General features: G+C 38.0%; 2 protein-coding genes across 2 annotated transcripts in view; one reads left to right on the forward strand and one right to left on the reverse strand.

Annotated features, from left to right (window-relative positions):
- Positions 1–13,752, reverse strand: part of LOC127414550 (centrosomal protein of 120 kDa-like) — a 39,845-nt gene extending 26,093 nt beyond the window's left edge. The window contains exons 1-8 of the mRNA XM_051652655.1: positions 13,606–13,752; positions 10,472–10,628; positions 10,277–10,391; positions 10,033–10,168; positions 3,827–3,975; positions 3,541–3,738; positions 445–669; positions 84–330 (exon numbers count right to left, since the gene is read on the reverse strand). Coding sequence (XP_051508615.1) covers positions 84–330; positions 445–669; positions 3,541–3,738; positions 3,827–3,975; positions 10,033–10,168; positions 10,277–10,391; positions 10,472–10,628; positions 13,606–13,654 — 1,276 coding nt within the window. The 5' untranslated portion in view covers positions 13,655–13,752. The remainder of the gene's footprint in view (positions 1–83; positions 331–444; positions 670–3,540; positions 3,739–3,826; positions 3,976–10,032; positions 10,169–10,276; positions 10,392–10,471; positions 10,629–13,605) is intronic.
- LOC127414552 (synphilin-1-like) overlaps positions 1–17,059 on the forward strand; it is a 285,700-nt gene that overhangs the window by 224,928 nt on the left and 43,713 nt on the right. The window lies entirely within an intron of this gene.

A 17,059-nucleotide genomic window follows, 5' to 3' on the forward strand; every position in this document is an offset into this window, starting at 1 on the left:
CCTTAAACAACCAAATAACACAAAGCTGCTCTGTATTTTAACACTCCTAAACAAACTACAATAAACATCTGTGAGGTTCTTGCCATGTGCTCTGGGTGTGGCTGTGGGCGGGGCCTGTCTGACATCACAGGACAGACTCTCCGCCTCACTCTCAGAGTGCTGGTGTTCTGGAGACGCATGTGGAGATCTGGGTGGGTGATCGGGTGATGTCCGGGCGGGTGACGGGGTCATAAGTGCCCTCTGCTTCTCTGAGGGGCGTTCAAGATGGGCGGCTGGAATAGACACTTTCTTCACTGGAGTTTTAGGACCATTTTCAGTGTGCACATCAAACTGTTAGTAACAAATGTCCAGCTGTTAAAATACACTAAAAGGTCACAACAGGTAATATATTCATGATAAAGTCAATGCCCTCATCCTATTAGCGTCTCATATTCATGATCTCACCCGATTATTGATATCCTCCCCTCTCAGTGTCACAGACACACCCACAGTGGGCTGCAGGTCAGCTGGGACAGACTGCAGGTTGACTTTGGCTCGATTCGGGGGTTGCAGGATGAATGCTCCCTCTATTATGGCAGCATGTTTCGACAGATCAACACTGTTCTTTATTAAACCAGCGAGACTGATTTCAGTGCTGCCTAGAGACTGATTCCCACAGCACAGGTGAATCTGTGTGCAAAACACCATGAACATCACAAATACTATAGAAACTGATTTAAAGTAGAATACTCTATTAACATTAATTCATTTACATATTGATACGAGTGCTCAGCTGATATAGAGAGTATGGTGGCCGATGTTTCTTCAACTTTAGGCACTTTCATATCTCAGGGCTTAATCTTTATTAAAATGAACAGATGAACAGAACATTTTCTTTTTCGTTATATATGTACTGAAGGTCACATTAAGAAACTTTTTACCAGACCTTCATTTATTTTTAGTACCTTTCAAATGCCTTTTACGTAAAGATTTGACTGTTTTAGTCTTGTCCCACACCCAGACTTTAAATATTAACCCTTTAAGCTCTGAAGGCGTTTTTAAAGATTTCCTGTTTCAGTGGTATACACAAAATTAAAGAATTATAACTCGACAAAACAAACAAAGAGGGTCAAGTGTTTGGTCTCATTGTAAAGAAAACTTTTCAGTTTTTTTTAATGATATAGATTATGAAACATTCTGAGACTCTCAGCCTAAGAAACTGCTGACACATCAAAAAAAAATATTGAGCCAAAAATGTACTTTTTTTCTTATTTGACATTATATAGCTCTGGGTGTAAATAAGGTGGCTCCAAAAAACTGCTTTTGTTTTCTGTAACTGAGAAAAATTATGTGTTGATACAATAAAGCAATCAAAAGTTACAGCATTACAAAAATAATTTATCCTAGTGTCCACAAACATCTCCAAACAAATAAAACATAATAATTGTACATAAGAACTAATTACACATGCAAACACAACAATGACTAAAGGTTTGCATAGCATGCAGACATGATTTTAGTAATGAGATTTCACAGAATGAGTTTCATTCTGTGTCATTTGAGTCATCATTGAGTCTGTGTCATGTATTTGGCGCCATCTCCTGGTGGTCATATGTAACATTGTGCTTCATGTGGATTATCTAATGATCTATGCATCTGATTACCTTGTGTGTGGACTCATTTGAAAGATAATCACATCCTCTAAGTAATGGTGTGTGATATTATATGTTCCGTTTATTTTTAAAGATGTTATAAGTGAAAACGGCATATAAGCAACACCAACATAATTGTCAAAGACATATACTTAGCTGTTACTTGCTATTTGATCAGTTTTGACTGACTGCAATAATATGTACAGTGCAATTTTTAAAATTAATAATCAAAACTGAACACTTCTGATTTGTCTTTAAATTTCAAAGCACTTGTTCAGTTTTGGTCATAATGTCTACATGCATTGGGAAGTAGATCTTCTAAACCTTCAAACGACACCTATTTTGTGTTGGTCAAGACTGTAGTTGTTAATATTCTAAACCCTAACCTTAACCCAGGGTTAAGGGTTAAAGTATTAAAATCATTAGATTAAATATTTATTAAACCATTTCAATATTTATTGCATGAAAATGATATCAATTTGTCATAAATTATGACTGTCCCATAGTTGTGAAATAATTTCCATCACACCAAAAATGTTTAGCTCCAAATAAAGTTTTGTTCTAAAGTTAGTGTACTTGTTAACCAAGTGGATAAAAGTGTCAGTACAGAGCATGCTTGAGATGAAATATGAGACAAAACAAAGAAAAATCAAGGGAAATATCACTTTTAATTGCCCGTCATTTCCAATCAAGCTGTAAAAAGTGTGAAAATATTATTTAATTGTGTGTATTCAGGAAACATAAAATGTTAGCTGTGAAATTAGTCTTAGGAGGTAGGAGTGGGAAATAACTGGTGATACGATATTACATCGATACCTAGATCGCGATAAAATATACAGTAATTACGTTTCTTTATTTTTGGTGTATCGTGATTCACAACTGCAGTATATTGTGATATTTCATACACTGACTTCAGAGAACTCAGATAAGCATAATAACAGCATCATCTAAAGGCCTCGATATACTTCTGAAGAAGTTCTTCTGCGTTCTTCGTTCAGGGGTAAAAATAAGTTGTAAACAGCCGAGCAACAGTATACTGTTTCCGAACATTCAGACACCCACCACACCGCTGTAGGAGGCGTTTAGAGGAGCATTAAATATATGAGGACACTACATGTAAAACCTGAACTAATGTGACATTAAAATGTGTTATCAATGACTTTATGCCTCATTCTGTGAGTAGAATTCACATGAGGTCAGTAAAGGAAGCTGTTTTAAGCACTCAATGATGATTTAAAGTAATATATATATGCAATAGAAAATGTTTAATTTGTCTTGTTTACATCTTGAATTCATGAACATGCTATATGCGGCCATAATATGCACCGATTACACTGTTATTGTTATTTAAGATGACACTGATACTACTGCAAAGATGAGCGTATAAAAGTGTTAATGTGTAGAATAAATACATAGAATAATGATAAGAGGGGCACATGTTACTTTGGGCAGATGTGTGAATGGCTTTCACTGCAGATGGCACATGAGTGAATGAGCACTTGAGAGTATTTCAGTAGGTTTGATTCCTTTTGTGACTAATAAAACAAAACAAAATCGTACGACATGGTCTTGGAAAATGTCTCCAAGCGAACGATCGTACAGATGTTGGTAAATTCGCTGATAACTACACGCCGGTGTGTTCTTGTCGATTGATTTTGACTGACTGAACAACAAACAGAATGAGCTGTCGACCTCAAGGTAGGTGGAGCTTCAGGCCACACCTACCGATGACGTGGACCAATGGCAGTAAGAAGGTGTTTAGCAGCCAGTTAGAAGTGTTCCTAAAAGTTCACCAAGGTGAGATGTTACGAACCACCGAAACGAACACAAAAACACCGTCTTTTTGGCCAGATTTTGTTCTAAATAACGTAATACCCGTTCGACAAAATGACACAAGGAGATGCTTTACCTGGAGACAAGGCTGCTGGCTGAGAAAGAGCCGCAGAGCTCGGTCACTGCTGCATATGCGCACAGATGCTCGTTCAGGCTCAAAGTTTGGACGGATGAGGTTCTGGAAGGGTTCACTGGTGACGTCATTCCCCAGAAGAGTGTAATAGAAGAAGAACTCTGAACCCTCACTGGACAGCTTCATTGAGCTGGAGATCAGCTGACGATGAGGATAATGAAGAATTTAGTTTTAATCATGTAACACATTTAGTGATGAGATTTACCACATGATAAGCGGCTGTTTTTACCTGCTCCAGTTTAGTAGCAAAAGCGACCGTCACTGACAACACAAACATGTCTGTGCAAAGATCTGCTGGTCCGATCTGATGAAAACCTTCCTCCTCATTCAGAACCGCTCGGAGTTTACCAGAGTCCAAAGGAACCAGAGCTGGAGAACCTACAACAGTGACATCATCAAAAAAAAAAAACATAAAAAGCCATTCACAATCCATTTTACTTCTGTAATGTGACATTTTCTGAATGAAGCAGAATATTCAATGAGGGAAAAAAATTATATTATCAATCAGGATTTGATTGGATGATGTAAAGTGGGCATGTCCTTTCTGAATGGAGTGAGAGCTGTGAGTTTGCGGTGGATTGTGGAGGACTGAAACACCGCCGGTAATGTTAATAAGCATTAAAATAATGTGTTTACTATTGGCAGGATTTCTACAAAAGGGTTCTCTACATGGTATTAGAGGTATACAATATATAGGTTTTACGGTTTAATCGGTGCCGAAATTTGCTTTTTGGAACTATCGGTTATCGGTAAGTATCGGTAGAATTTTTTGCCGATAACCAATTGTTCCAAAAAGCAACTATCGGCACCGATTAATAGGTTAAAACCGATAAATCGGTCTACTGTACCTATAATAGTTGTTCTCATTTTATTCCTCATCAATAAACCTCATCTCGTGAAACATATACTTATTCTGTATATACAACACTCTTCATCTTGTGAATATATAGGCTATAAAAAGCTTAATTTAGTAATTACTAACATATAGAGCATAGTAACGGAGCTAAGTCCACAGTGTATTTCGGCCTTGTTTATAGTTAAAAGTCCAGCGTTATGCACCAGATCCGAATTTTTCTGGTTATTATTGGGACTTTGATTGCACACTAAACTGCTTTTGGGATTTTATTCATTTTGGACTCTTGTAGTCTCTATGTCTGTGCCTGTCACAGTAAGGAAAGACTAAGAAATGTTTCATCATTTTATTAAAATTGATTAAAAAAAAAACTTTTGGCCAATTAATCGGTTATCAGTCTTTTACACCACCTTGGTTATCGGTAAAATCCACTATCGGTGGACCTCTACAAGGAATTACCTACAAAAGCAGACTAAAACAATTCCTTTTGGTTAACATAATAATTTGGTGCATAACTCAGGACTTTTAACTATAAACAAGCCCGGAATATCATTATTTTGGGATTCTTATTTTCGGGTGATGTGTAAAAAATATTTTTGCGATAACTGCCTTAAAAAATATAGCGATATCTGATTACATTGTCAACGCCCCTGCTGAGGGTTGGTAAATTTTTTTGCTTTATTGATTTTGATTTAAAAATGTAATTCATTTATTTAAACATGAAAAACATTAAAGGGGTCATGAACTGAGAAATCAAAATTCCCTTGATCTTTTGACAGGTCATTGTACTATAAAAACATCCTGTAAGTTTCAGAACTCAAAACTTTCTTGTTAGTCTAAAAATAGCTTATATTGAAGCCAATCTGCCAAAATGACAGGATGTGGAATGTGCCATTTTATTACATAATAGTGTGGCTAAACACCGCCTCCGCAGAAGAAGATCAACGCCTGCTTCTACATCACTGCCTGTTTAGCCCCGCCCACCGATTCACGCATGTAGTAGGTAAATAACGAGAGAGGCAAACGCAGGTCTACGCAGAAACCAAACAATAAAGATGGCTCCGAAGACAACAAGACGCTGTGCATTGCCAAGTTGTGGAAAAACACAGTCTTTGCATTGCCTTCCTTCTGATCCCAACATTAGGAAAGAGTGGATGAACTTTATTTTTAATGAAGTTGCAGACCGCATCAGTAAGAACTTGGTCCTTTGTTCACTTCATTTTACCACAGATCGCTTACAAACAAAGCTGACTATATTGGATTCGACAGTGATGTCGCACCACATAAGTGCAAGTAACTGTTTTTATTATGTGGTCAATATTGCTTTGTCTGTTATTACAGATCGTTTGATATGTACTGAGTATTTATGGGTTTTTAATCTAAATCACAGCAGCGTCTATCTATGAAGGATGTAGGATTTTTAAATATGCAAAACTGTTAGCCAATCATACCAGTGGGCGTTTACTTCCGAGTCTACAATCCGCCACGCCTATTCAAACGGTGTGTTACGATGAGGGGGTCAAAACAGGACAGAAAATAGTCTAAATTATGATGTTTTTTGATGTAAAAATCTTGATAACTTTTTAAGTGGACCTCAGAGAACTGTACAAAATAAAAAAAAGCCAGTTCATGACCCCTTTAACAAAAGACATTTCTAAATTCATATTGCACTTTAAACTAAACAAAAAAAAAAGCAATAAAACAACAAAGTGATCAAATAATCTTATTTAACCACCTCCCCAAATCCAAACATTTACTGTCTCCAATGGTCCCATTTGCATCACAGAACCCGCAGTGCATGCCAACCGCGAGGAAATAAAGCTAATTAAACTCACAGCACCTCACGAGATGATCGGAGATAATTTTCAGCATTCTCATAGACAACATTATTTACAGGTCGCCCGCCTTTTGTGAGTATTTGAGCAAAATTACCCGTGCATGAAATACATCTGGATGAGGACCGCGTGAACTGGATTCAGCCAAGTCATATTTTGCGGGTGGCGGGTGCTAGTTTCACACCCTGGCCACTGTTTAATATATTTAACGACTTCCCAGATCCATGGTTTTACCATTTCCCGATATCGTTGATCATCGTCTGTCAGCAATCGGCATCGGGATCTTTGTAAGACATAGTCAATATCCGATTACATCGTCCTATCGCCCAGCCCTATTTTGAAATGAATGAGACTTGGCTCCTCTATATTTAAAGGGGTCATGATATGCTCATTTTTTATAGTTTTATTATCTTCCCTGATGACCACTGATCATGTTAGTAACGTTTTTTTTTTGTTTGTTTTTTTGCATTAAAACAGTTATAATTTAGAAATATTATAATTTTCCACCCTGTCTCTGGCCCTCTGTCTGAAATGCTCAGTTTTGGCATAAGCACCTCCTTAAAACTTTAATGTAAATGCCCAGTGTTCTGATCGGCTCCACAACATTATAAAACTAAATTTCAGGGGTTACACATAATGCTCATCCAACACGTTGCATCTGAATATATTTAACTGTTCATCTCAAACACAACTGTAAACACTCACAGCCTGTCTACACCGGATGCGAGAGTCGCGTCAAAAGCAACAGAACACGTTATAATCAATGATGCGGTCTACCATGGAAGCGTCCGTTGCGTCGTGTCACGTTGCGCCGACAGTAAACAGATGAAACGTTTTGTGCTGCACGCACTGGCGCTACCACTGCCAACTAGGGCTGAAACGATTAGTCGACGTTATCGACAACAAAAAATTGTCGACAAAAATTTTCGTTGTCGAATAGTCATTTGATCTTAACGTAACATAAGATCATATGAAACTCTAATGATTGCACACAAGAGCAGCACTGCAGCTCACGCCTGACTGAGGAGAGGAAGAAAACACATCTCACAGTCCAGATACACTCTAAACTTTCCAAACAGCTTCAGCTAGTGTAGATCGCAAAGTATGAGGGAATTATAATGCAAAAATACAAAATAAGTATATTCAGAAGCACTCTCACTGTGGAATAAGTGGAGCCGGAGCTCTTTAAAGGAAACACCCCGGCGTTACATCTTTAATGCAGTTATATTTAATGCGTTAGAGCTTTATTAAAGTTCAAATAATAAGGAAGCAGATCACGTAAATAACTACAAACTCTGAAACTGGCATTTCTCTGTGCAGTCAGCGTCTCTTCTATGAGTTGCGTGAAGTGTCCTGATCTAAGGGGGAGAGATTGAAACTGTATCCGGCTGATGCACACTCTGTCACGGGACGCTCATCCCTCGAGCGCACACGCTTAATGCAGCTAGATTATAACGTGATGACTTGAGACTTATTGAATCATAATATATGTGTCACTGTGCGTTTATTATCGTGAAGAAAATTGTCAATACGCAGCTTTAATAATAAGAGAGAGTTTGTTTGAGTTAAAGATGGATTGAAGTGAACAGAAAGACTACCCTCTCTCACCTTCACCCCATTATACACCGCAACAAAATACGTTTTTGATTTGTTTTAGTTTTGGCTTGTTTTCCAATATAAATATGTAAAACTCCTTTAAAACTTTATTTTATTTACTTTAGCAGATATACTGCAGAAGAAACAATTGTTATCTGAGAATGTTGAATATAATATTAAAAATACAAATATTTTAAAATATCTAAAAATCCTTCAAAAAAAAAAAAAAAAAAGATGCATTGACCTGAGAAGCAGCAGATAAGATATTTAGACTTGCTTTTAGAGAATCTTGAATAGAAGTATATTTAGTCTTTACTGCACTCGCAGAAGTATAACCAAGTGAAAAAATACACTTATATATAAAATACACTTATATATAAAATACACTTATATATAAAATACATTCTCTTAAAGCAAGTCTAAATATCTTATATGTTGCAAGTAAATTTATAAGTAAATGTATCTTGTTTTAAGGATTTTTAGATATTTTAAATGGAAAACAAGACAAAAACACTTGATGACGAGGATGTTTTGCAGTGAATTTCTTTACTCAATTAAACTTAAAAAGTATTTTTCCCTTTAATTCAGTGAATGTCATGTAGAGGTATTTATAAAAGATGATTTTGTCCTCTTTATTGTTAAGAAGAAAGTTTAATACAACCTTTTAAGTCGAGACACAAGCTGAATAATCGGTTAAGAGTTAATGATTAATAGTTGCAGTAATCGCCGAATAATCGTTCTAATAATCGTTAGATTAGACGATTATCAAAATAATCGTTAGTTGCAGCCCTACTGCCAACAACACAAATAAACGGTTTAGAAAGTTTGTGTCGACGCGCCCGGTGTAGAAAGCCTCAAGCCGTTACGTCGTGTCAACGGAGACGCCCGGTGTAAACAGGAAGTCAGCACTTTAAACTATCAAACAGTCATGACATTTGGAAATATTCATGAATGGAACTGTTTACTTACTGTTTTTAACTGCCCCATCCTTCAATAACAGTTCCTTTGCAAAGTTTGAATCATTTTATGACTGTTCACAAGCAATCCACATTGATATGAGCCGAAAAAACATGCAATCCATTCTGAAATACGCTGAACATCCATATCCAGTTTCCAGTATCATCCTGCACTGAAATGCACATTGCCGGAAATGTATCTAAATGGTCAAAGACGTCCATTCAGCACGTTTTCATACACCAACAATTAAAAATAGCGCAGATGGGCGAAAGAACGTGCCCATGTGCTCAAACACCAAGAGGCAGCAGCTGAATGACAGAGAATGGCATCTCCTCTACAGAGTTGTAACTTGACACCACGTCTTTTAAAAGTGACCTGAGATATGCATCAACTGGTCAAAGATGTCTGTCTAGTGCATGTTTACATACAAAAATAATTCAAAATAGACCAGATGGGTCCCCTTTGGTGTTCAGGAATAGTGAGGCCACAGCAGTCATTGTTTGTCCTTCTCTCTATGTTTAAGAACTGAAGCTCCAGTGGGCGGGGCCAAGGGTGCACTGATTTTAAGTAGGCTGTAGAGGTGGTCATAAATTAATGTACCCCTAGTGACGTAGGGTAGTCGCGGAAGTAGTGAACGAAGCGTTTTTGCAGCTTGGTTTCAATAAATGCTTTTATTGCATTGGAGATTAAGTTTCACTCCTTTAAAAAAAAAAAAAAAGAAACAAAAAACGAGTTCTGAAATTTACAGTGTGTTTTTATAGTAGAAAGACCTCTTATATGTCAAAATATCAAGAAACATTTGATTCCTCATGACATGACCCCTTTAAGTATTTATCAAATTAAGCTTTTTATAGGTAATATTCACCAGATTAAAAAATATCGACAACTATCGGCACCGATTAATCGCTAAAAACTATATAACGGCCTACCTCTATTATAAAGACAATCGGTCTTATTGTTCATAATAAAACCAGGAACCACTTTTGATTTCATGTTGACTTTAACAGTGAAGGTGGAGAGCACAAACACTTCTTAACCAGCACTGACCTGAAACACACTGTGGCAACAGAAACATACATGTGGGACATGCAGCTTTGAAGCAGAGAAAGAGATGAAGAATGGAGAGTAAAACAAAGAAAGGAAAACATTAGACATTTATGCACCATGAGAGAGGCTGATGTTTTTGTCAGATACCTGCTCTTGGAGGAGCTTTCTTTGCCTTGAACTGCTCAGGTGTTTGTTTGGTGTCGTTTTCTAACATCATGCTGATCAGCAGTGAAGGTTTCAGTTTAGTGTACTTGCTACTGAGTAAAGGATGCCATTTAGGAGTCTGAAGAAATACACATTAATCAGAAGAGAAGATGAACTGCTTTCCTAGAGTGTCAGAAGATCAACAGAACATTTACTGCAGAAACAACAAACACATTCAGAGTGTCACCTGTTTGATCTCTTGCACTGATCTCAGATCAAGGATGATGTATCCTACACACTTTCTCGCAGACGTGCTCGAGTCCACTGTGAAACACTGTAATTTGATTGGTGTTCTCTGCAGTCTGAAGGAAAAGAGTGTAACACCGTAAGTGACTGTGAGTGTGCTGATGGATCACATGTGAGTCAGAGGAACAGAACTCACCTGTGCTGGTGAAGAGTCTTGCGGTCGAGCTCCCATGCCAGCTCCGTGCAGAACTGCGGCTGTTCTTTATGTTCCACAGGGTCTGTGGCCAAAGTCTCTCCATCAAACCGAGCTTCAACAACCAGCGTGTGCTGTGGACTCCTGGGAAACTGACGACCTGAAGAGAGAACAAACATCACGCTGCTATGGACGGTAAGGATTGTTTCTACTGGTGCAGTAGTTCAAATTTAACTTGCCCTGTCAACATTTTTCACTGGCCCCATCACAAAAAAATTATACATTTTATTTAAGGCTGTCGATTTAATGCAATAATTCAGTGCCACTAATTATATAAAAAATAATGGGTTCAAAAAATTAACAAGCTATTCAAGCTTGAAGTTCCACCTGTTTTCTCCAGGGGGCAGTAAGCGAAACTCCAGCTGTATAGACAATGCACAGCTTATACAGAGAACAAACCAACCCTTCAGCAGACAACAAGGACACATTCTTGTGTTCAAACACAGCTTGGAGCAAAACCTGAACGCAGTGATCTCAAGACATTTTTTTTTTTTTTAAGTATTAAACTACGTTTAACTTAACACGGTGACCTAAAAACAGTATGTTTATGACACGATGCAACCAAAGTGAGATGCTCCAAAAGCATCCATCTGACACAGTCCTTTGAAAAGCCCATTTCTCTGGATCATCTTTGAGATGTTTCTACACTTTGATTGGAGTCCACCTGTGGCAAATTCAATTGATCGGACATGATTTGGAAAGGCACACACCTGCCTATATAAGGTCTTACAGCTAAAAATGCATATCAGAGCAAAAACCAAGCCATGAGGTCAAAGGAACTGCCTGCAGAGTTCAGAGACAGGATTGTGTCGAGGCACAGATCTGGTGAAGGCTACAAAACATTTCGACTGCATTGAAGATTCCCAAGAGCACAGTGGCCTCCATAATTCTTAAATGGAAGAAGTTTGGACAACCAGGACTCTTCCTAGAGCTGGGAGCACCTGGCCAAACTGAGCAATCGGGGAGAAGAGCCTTGGTAAGAGAGGTGACCAAGAACCCGATGGTCACTCTGGTTGAGCTCCAGAGATCATGTGTGGAGATGGGAGAAACTTGCAGAAGGACGACCATCACTGCAACACTCCACCAATCTGGGCTTTATGGCAGAGTGGCCAGACGGAAGCCTCTCCTCAGTGCAAGACACATAAAAAAGCACCTAAAGGACTCTCAGACTGTGAGAAACAAGATTCTCTGGTCTGATGAAATGAAGATTGAACTGTTTGGCCTCAACTGCAAGCGTCATGTCTGTAGTAAACCAGGCACCGCTCATCACCTTCAGTATACCATCCCAACGGTGAAGCATGGTGGTGGTAGCATCATGCTGTGGGGGTGTTTTTCAGCGGAAGGGACTGGGGGACTGGTCAGGGTTGAAGGAAAGCTGAAAGCAGCAAAATACAGAGATATCCTTAATCAAAACCTGGTCCAGAACACTCAGGACCTCAGACTGGGCCGAAGGTTCATCTTCCAACAGGACAATGACCCTAAACACACAGACAAGACAACACAAGAGTGGTTTAGGGACAACTCTGTGAATGTCCTTGAGTGGCCCAGCCAGAGCCGGACTTGAACCCAATCGAACATCTCTGGAGAGACCTGAAAATGACTGTCCACCGACGGTCCCCATCCAACCCGACAGAGCTTGAGAGGATCTGCAGAGAAGAATGGCAGAAAATCCCCAAATCCAGGTGTGCAAAGCTTGTCGCATCATACCCAAAAAGACTCGAGGCTGTAATCGCTGCCAAAGGTGCTTCAACTAAGTACTGAGTTAAGGGTCTGAATACTGTCAATGTGATATTCCAGTTTTTATTTTTAATACATTTTCAAAGTTATCAAAAATATGTTTTTTGCTTTGTCATTACGAGGTATGGTGTGTAGACTGATGTGAAAAAAATTAATAATTTAAAGCATTTTAGCATAAGACTGCAAGATAACAAAATGTGAAAAAATGAAGGGGTCTGAATACTTTCTGAATGCACTGTATATTGAATTATTGTTATTTCGGGGGCTTTCTGAGCAAATATTTACATATGTGATTAATTGCGATTAATTAATCGGCATCCCATGTCATACATTCGATTAAAAAATTTGAATCGACTAACAGTCCTAATTTTCTTTTTATCCATGTAAGTGTCAGTAATAATAGTCATAAAACGTTAAAGGAATATCAATACAAGTTCATCTCAGTCGACAGCATTAGTGTCATACTGTTGATTACCACAAAAATTAATTTGGACTCGTTCCTCCTTTTCTTTAATAAAAGCTCAAATCTGTGTTCCAGTGAGACACTTACAATGAAAGTCAATGGGGTCAACGTTTGGAGGGTTTAAAGTCAGAAATGTGACGCTTATAATTTTATAAAAGCACACATTCATTTTTCTGTTAAAACGTGTGTATTATTTGATCTGTAAATTGTTGTTTTTACAGTCATTTTAGGTTTTAAGGGTTTACAGTGTTACATCGTCATGGCAACAAAGTTATAAAATTGTCTAACTTTCCACAGATGTGGTTAGTAAGTGATTTTATGACAGTAAAATCATGTTAACACACATATTGTTTATGTCTTGTGTCTATACTTTTGAAACAGTGAGTATTTTAATGTTTACAGACTGACCCCATTGACTTCCATTGTAAGTGTATACAGGTCATTTCTGACCCCATCTTATCGATGTCTTCAAAGTTATTCTCACAGTTATGACAGAACCTCATCCAAGTTAAATAGTTAGATAATGTTACCTTGTTGACAGGTTTAAACTCAGCATATATTAGCAACAACAATGTTTAATAGATCCCAGAAAACTTATGTTTATGTTTGCAAGGCATACAAATGACCATATTCATATACCATGGTACAAAATGCCATGTTACCATAATCACCGTAATCATTCTGTACCATGATATATACATTTAGTTCTGTTACAGTGCGAAAACCCTGTCTAAATGAAAGTTTACATAATTAATAACGTGTCATGCATCTTAAACCACAGATGATTAACATAAATAACATAAACTCACAGCTGATCAATATGATCTAACAGTTGATTTTCTTAAATGCGTTTTCATTGGTAAATTCTCGCTGTTACCTTCCAGTATAGACACAACAATGAGCAGCTGGTCTGATTTTGAAGCCATGTCATCTCTCTGTGTTAATTAATTAAACTCATGGTGGTTTTAATGTGATTTTAAGCGGGTGCTTGTTTGTTTTCAGCGCGTCTGTTGTTCAAATAACGACAGTAACTGACTCTCTGCGGCACTTCCGCCGGAAACAGCAGGACGGACGCGTTCAGGACACGTCACTCACTGTTCACTACATAGTAAGCGTCACATAGTGCACTATATAGGGAATGAGGAGCGGTTTCGTACATAGTTTGATTAACGGAACGAATAACAAAACAAGATAATATGTGCTATGTAGCCTGAAAAAAATGCAAATGAAGTAAGTCCTTTTAATTTTATTTTTTTCTCTTTTTGATCAAATGTTTTGGTTTAAGTGCGTATATTTATGTTATTATTCAGTCAGTGTTGCCATGTACTAAACCAAATACCAAGTTTCTCTAGCAAGTCAGTCCACTGTGAGTCATATTTGGAACGCTGTCAGGAGGTTATGTCCAGTCATGAAAGTGCAGCTCCTATCCACTTGAATGAAGAAAGACAGAAATCTCCGAAACGGTTGGTCAAGATTACGATCAAAGAATATATTTCAAATCAGCAGTAAAATCTGACAACACTGGAATCATAAATTGTGCTTGTTTACTTCAGATTAGGCTAATGAGCGCAACTTTCCCGGCTTTTACAGCTAATACGCATGCGCGTTCTGGAGTTGATTGACAGGCGGTGTCTGTATCTAAAAGGTGATTGGCTCTTTTAACTGTAAGGCGGGACTTCCTTTCTACATCCGTTGAGCGTTCCAATTTCTCCCGTTGGTTTTAACAGAAGTGGCCCGTCTCTGCTAAATCATCTTTGAGGGTACTCAATACTTCAGCAACTGCGAAAACACACTATTGTGACGACCATACTGAAGTATGTACTTTCTTCGACACTAGCTCCACCGAATGGAATTACCACAGTAAACAATGTTTTCAAAACAGCTTTCCGGATACGCCCCCAGTCATCAGTTGTTTCAAGCGCTAGATATTCATATACAGATAGATATCTATGGTATTTTAGAGCTCCATGGTTCAAACAGTCAGATAGTCCCGCCCCCAACTCACGCAATTGGTTGAGTTATGTTGATGGGGCGGGTCTAAAGCGGTCGTTCAAAATAAACACAGGACTTTGTATAGCGCCACAGAAACACATTGTTTACAGTTTTCGAGAAAATTAATCTATGAATGGCTTATAGTTGTCTCTGCATATTAAGCTGAGATAAGAGAAAGTATTTTATTACTGAAAAAGTAGCACAATCTTTTATTTTTCCTTTTATTTTTTTAAACTGTTCTAATAAGAGGTGTTTCATGAGAATTAAATAAGCCAATTAGAACAATTTCTTAGAAACAGTTCACCCAAAAATGAAAATTCTCTCATCATTTACTCACCCTCATGCCATCCCAGATGTGTATGACTTTCTTTCTTATGCAGAACACAAATGAAGATTTTTAGAAGAATATCTCAGCTCTGTAGGTCCATACAATGCAAGTGAATGGTGACCAGAACTTTGAAGCTCTAAAAAGCACATAAAGGCAGCATAAAAGTAACCCACGATAATTCAGTCTTTTTTTTTTTTTTTTTTTTTTTTGACCATAAATCTTGACATCAGCAGTTTCTAGCCACCATCATGATTTCAAGCTTGAATACACTTGCTAGTGCTTAACGCCAGAGACTATTTAACTATTAACTATTATATTAAAATGAATGGGAGAAATTGATACGCCTCATGGTCAACGGATGTAGAAAGGAAGTCCCGCCTTACTGTTAAAAGAGCCAATCACCTTTTAGATACAGACATCACCTGTCAATCAACTCGAGAACGTGAATGAGCTTTAGCTATAAAAGCCAGGGAAAAAAATAATTTTTTAGCGTAATTTGAGGTGCTTTGTTGGTGCATGCGCAGATCACTACTTCGTGTAATCCAGCTTGAAATCATGATCACCAAGGAGACTGCAGATGTCAAGATTTATGGTTTTAATTAAAAAACTGTATAAAATGTTTTTACAGAAAATGGGCCTTTGACATCACAGGCTCTATTTTCGTGAGTGCGCAAAGTGTAGCGCTACGACTGTGCGCAACATCTTATCCAATTTTCATGCCAGTGCAAAGCGCAAGTGGGCGTGGGTGGGAGTGTTTGCGCCACTGTGGGTGTTTTGTATGTTAATGAAATGGTGCAAAGCGCAATTTGCTATTTTCCTGAGAAATATGACGAAATGTAAACTCAGTTCCTGCAGTTTGGAGATTTCACCAGCAGGTGGTAATAAAGTTCATGTGCTCTTAAAATATAGTGGAACATCAAATAATGTCCCTTCAATCGCTGTTGAAGCCGTTTGTTGAGACAAAAAAATATGAGATTTGTGTTAAACTTTCTAGAGGTCATGGTTTATTTTTTTTAGTTATTATTATTATTATTATTGTATATTTACAATTGTATTTATGATTTAATTTTGACTAGTAATTTTCCACCTGTTGTCATAGTGATTTTATGATCACATTTTCTATGTGTATAAAAGGAGCGTTTCGCTGTTATAGTAATATGCTGGACATTCATCGAGGACGCAGTTAATGCACAAAGAACGTCATTTTCAATTCTTCTAATTCATTGCATTCGGTCCATTTACACTAGCAACTTCTTATGTATGTGCTGTCTTTGTTTACATCACTGGTGCTTGAGGGAATGGACTGTATAATAGGACGCAGATGGTGGAATAACTGGAGAAGAACCTCAGAATTAAATTGCACTTGGTTTACGCCTTTTTGTGCGTTGCACGGGCGATTTCACCAACCCCACTTGCGCCTAGACTTAGCGCATGCTTGCACGAAAATATCAAAACTTCATGCCCACTGACTTATGACTTAAGGCGTTGCCCTGCACTTAACAGTACCACTCTTAAAACATTGTCCCAGAGGTAAAATTGATTTTAAAAATAAATAAAAATATTAAATAGCTAATTAAAATTTTTTTAAGGTATTGTTTTTGATCAATTTAATGCTTCCAAAGTGAAGAAAAACATTTCATTCAAGAACAAAAATGTCTTATTGTTTCCAAACTTTTGAATGGTCATGAAGGGTCAAAGTACCATGTTCTTTCTTTCTTTCTTTCTTTTTTTATTCTCCCCAATTTGGAATGCCCAATTCCCAATGTGCTCTAAGTCCTCGTGGTGGCGTAGTGACTCGCCTCAATCCGGGTGACGGAGGATGAATCTCAGTTGCCTCCACGTCTGAGACCGTCAATCCGTGCATCTTATCACGTGGCTTGTTGAGCGTGTTACCGTGGAGACGTAGCACGCGTGGAGGCTTCACGCTATTCTCCACGGCATCCACGCACAACTCACCACATGCCCCACCGAGAGCGAGAACCACATTATAGCGACCACGAGGAGGTTATCC

The sequence above is a fragment of the Myxocyprinus asiaticus genome, chromosome 24 (assembly GCF_019703515.2).
Source record: "Myxocyprinus asiaticus isolate MX2 ecotype Aquarium Trade chromosome 24, UBuf_Myxa_2, whole genome shotgun sequence".
Taxonomy (NCBI): Eukaryota; Metazoa; Chordata; class Actinopteri; order Cypriniformes; family Catostomidae; genus Myxocyprinus; species Myxocyprinus asiaticus.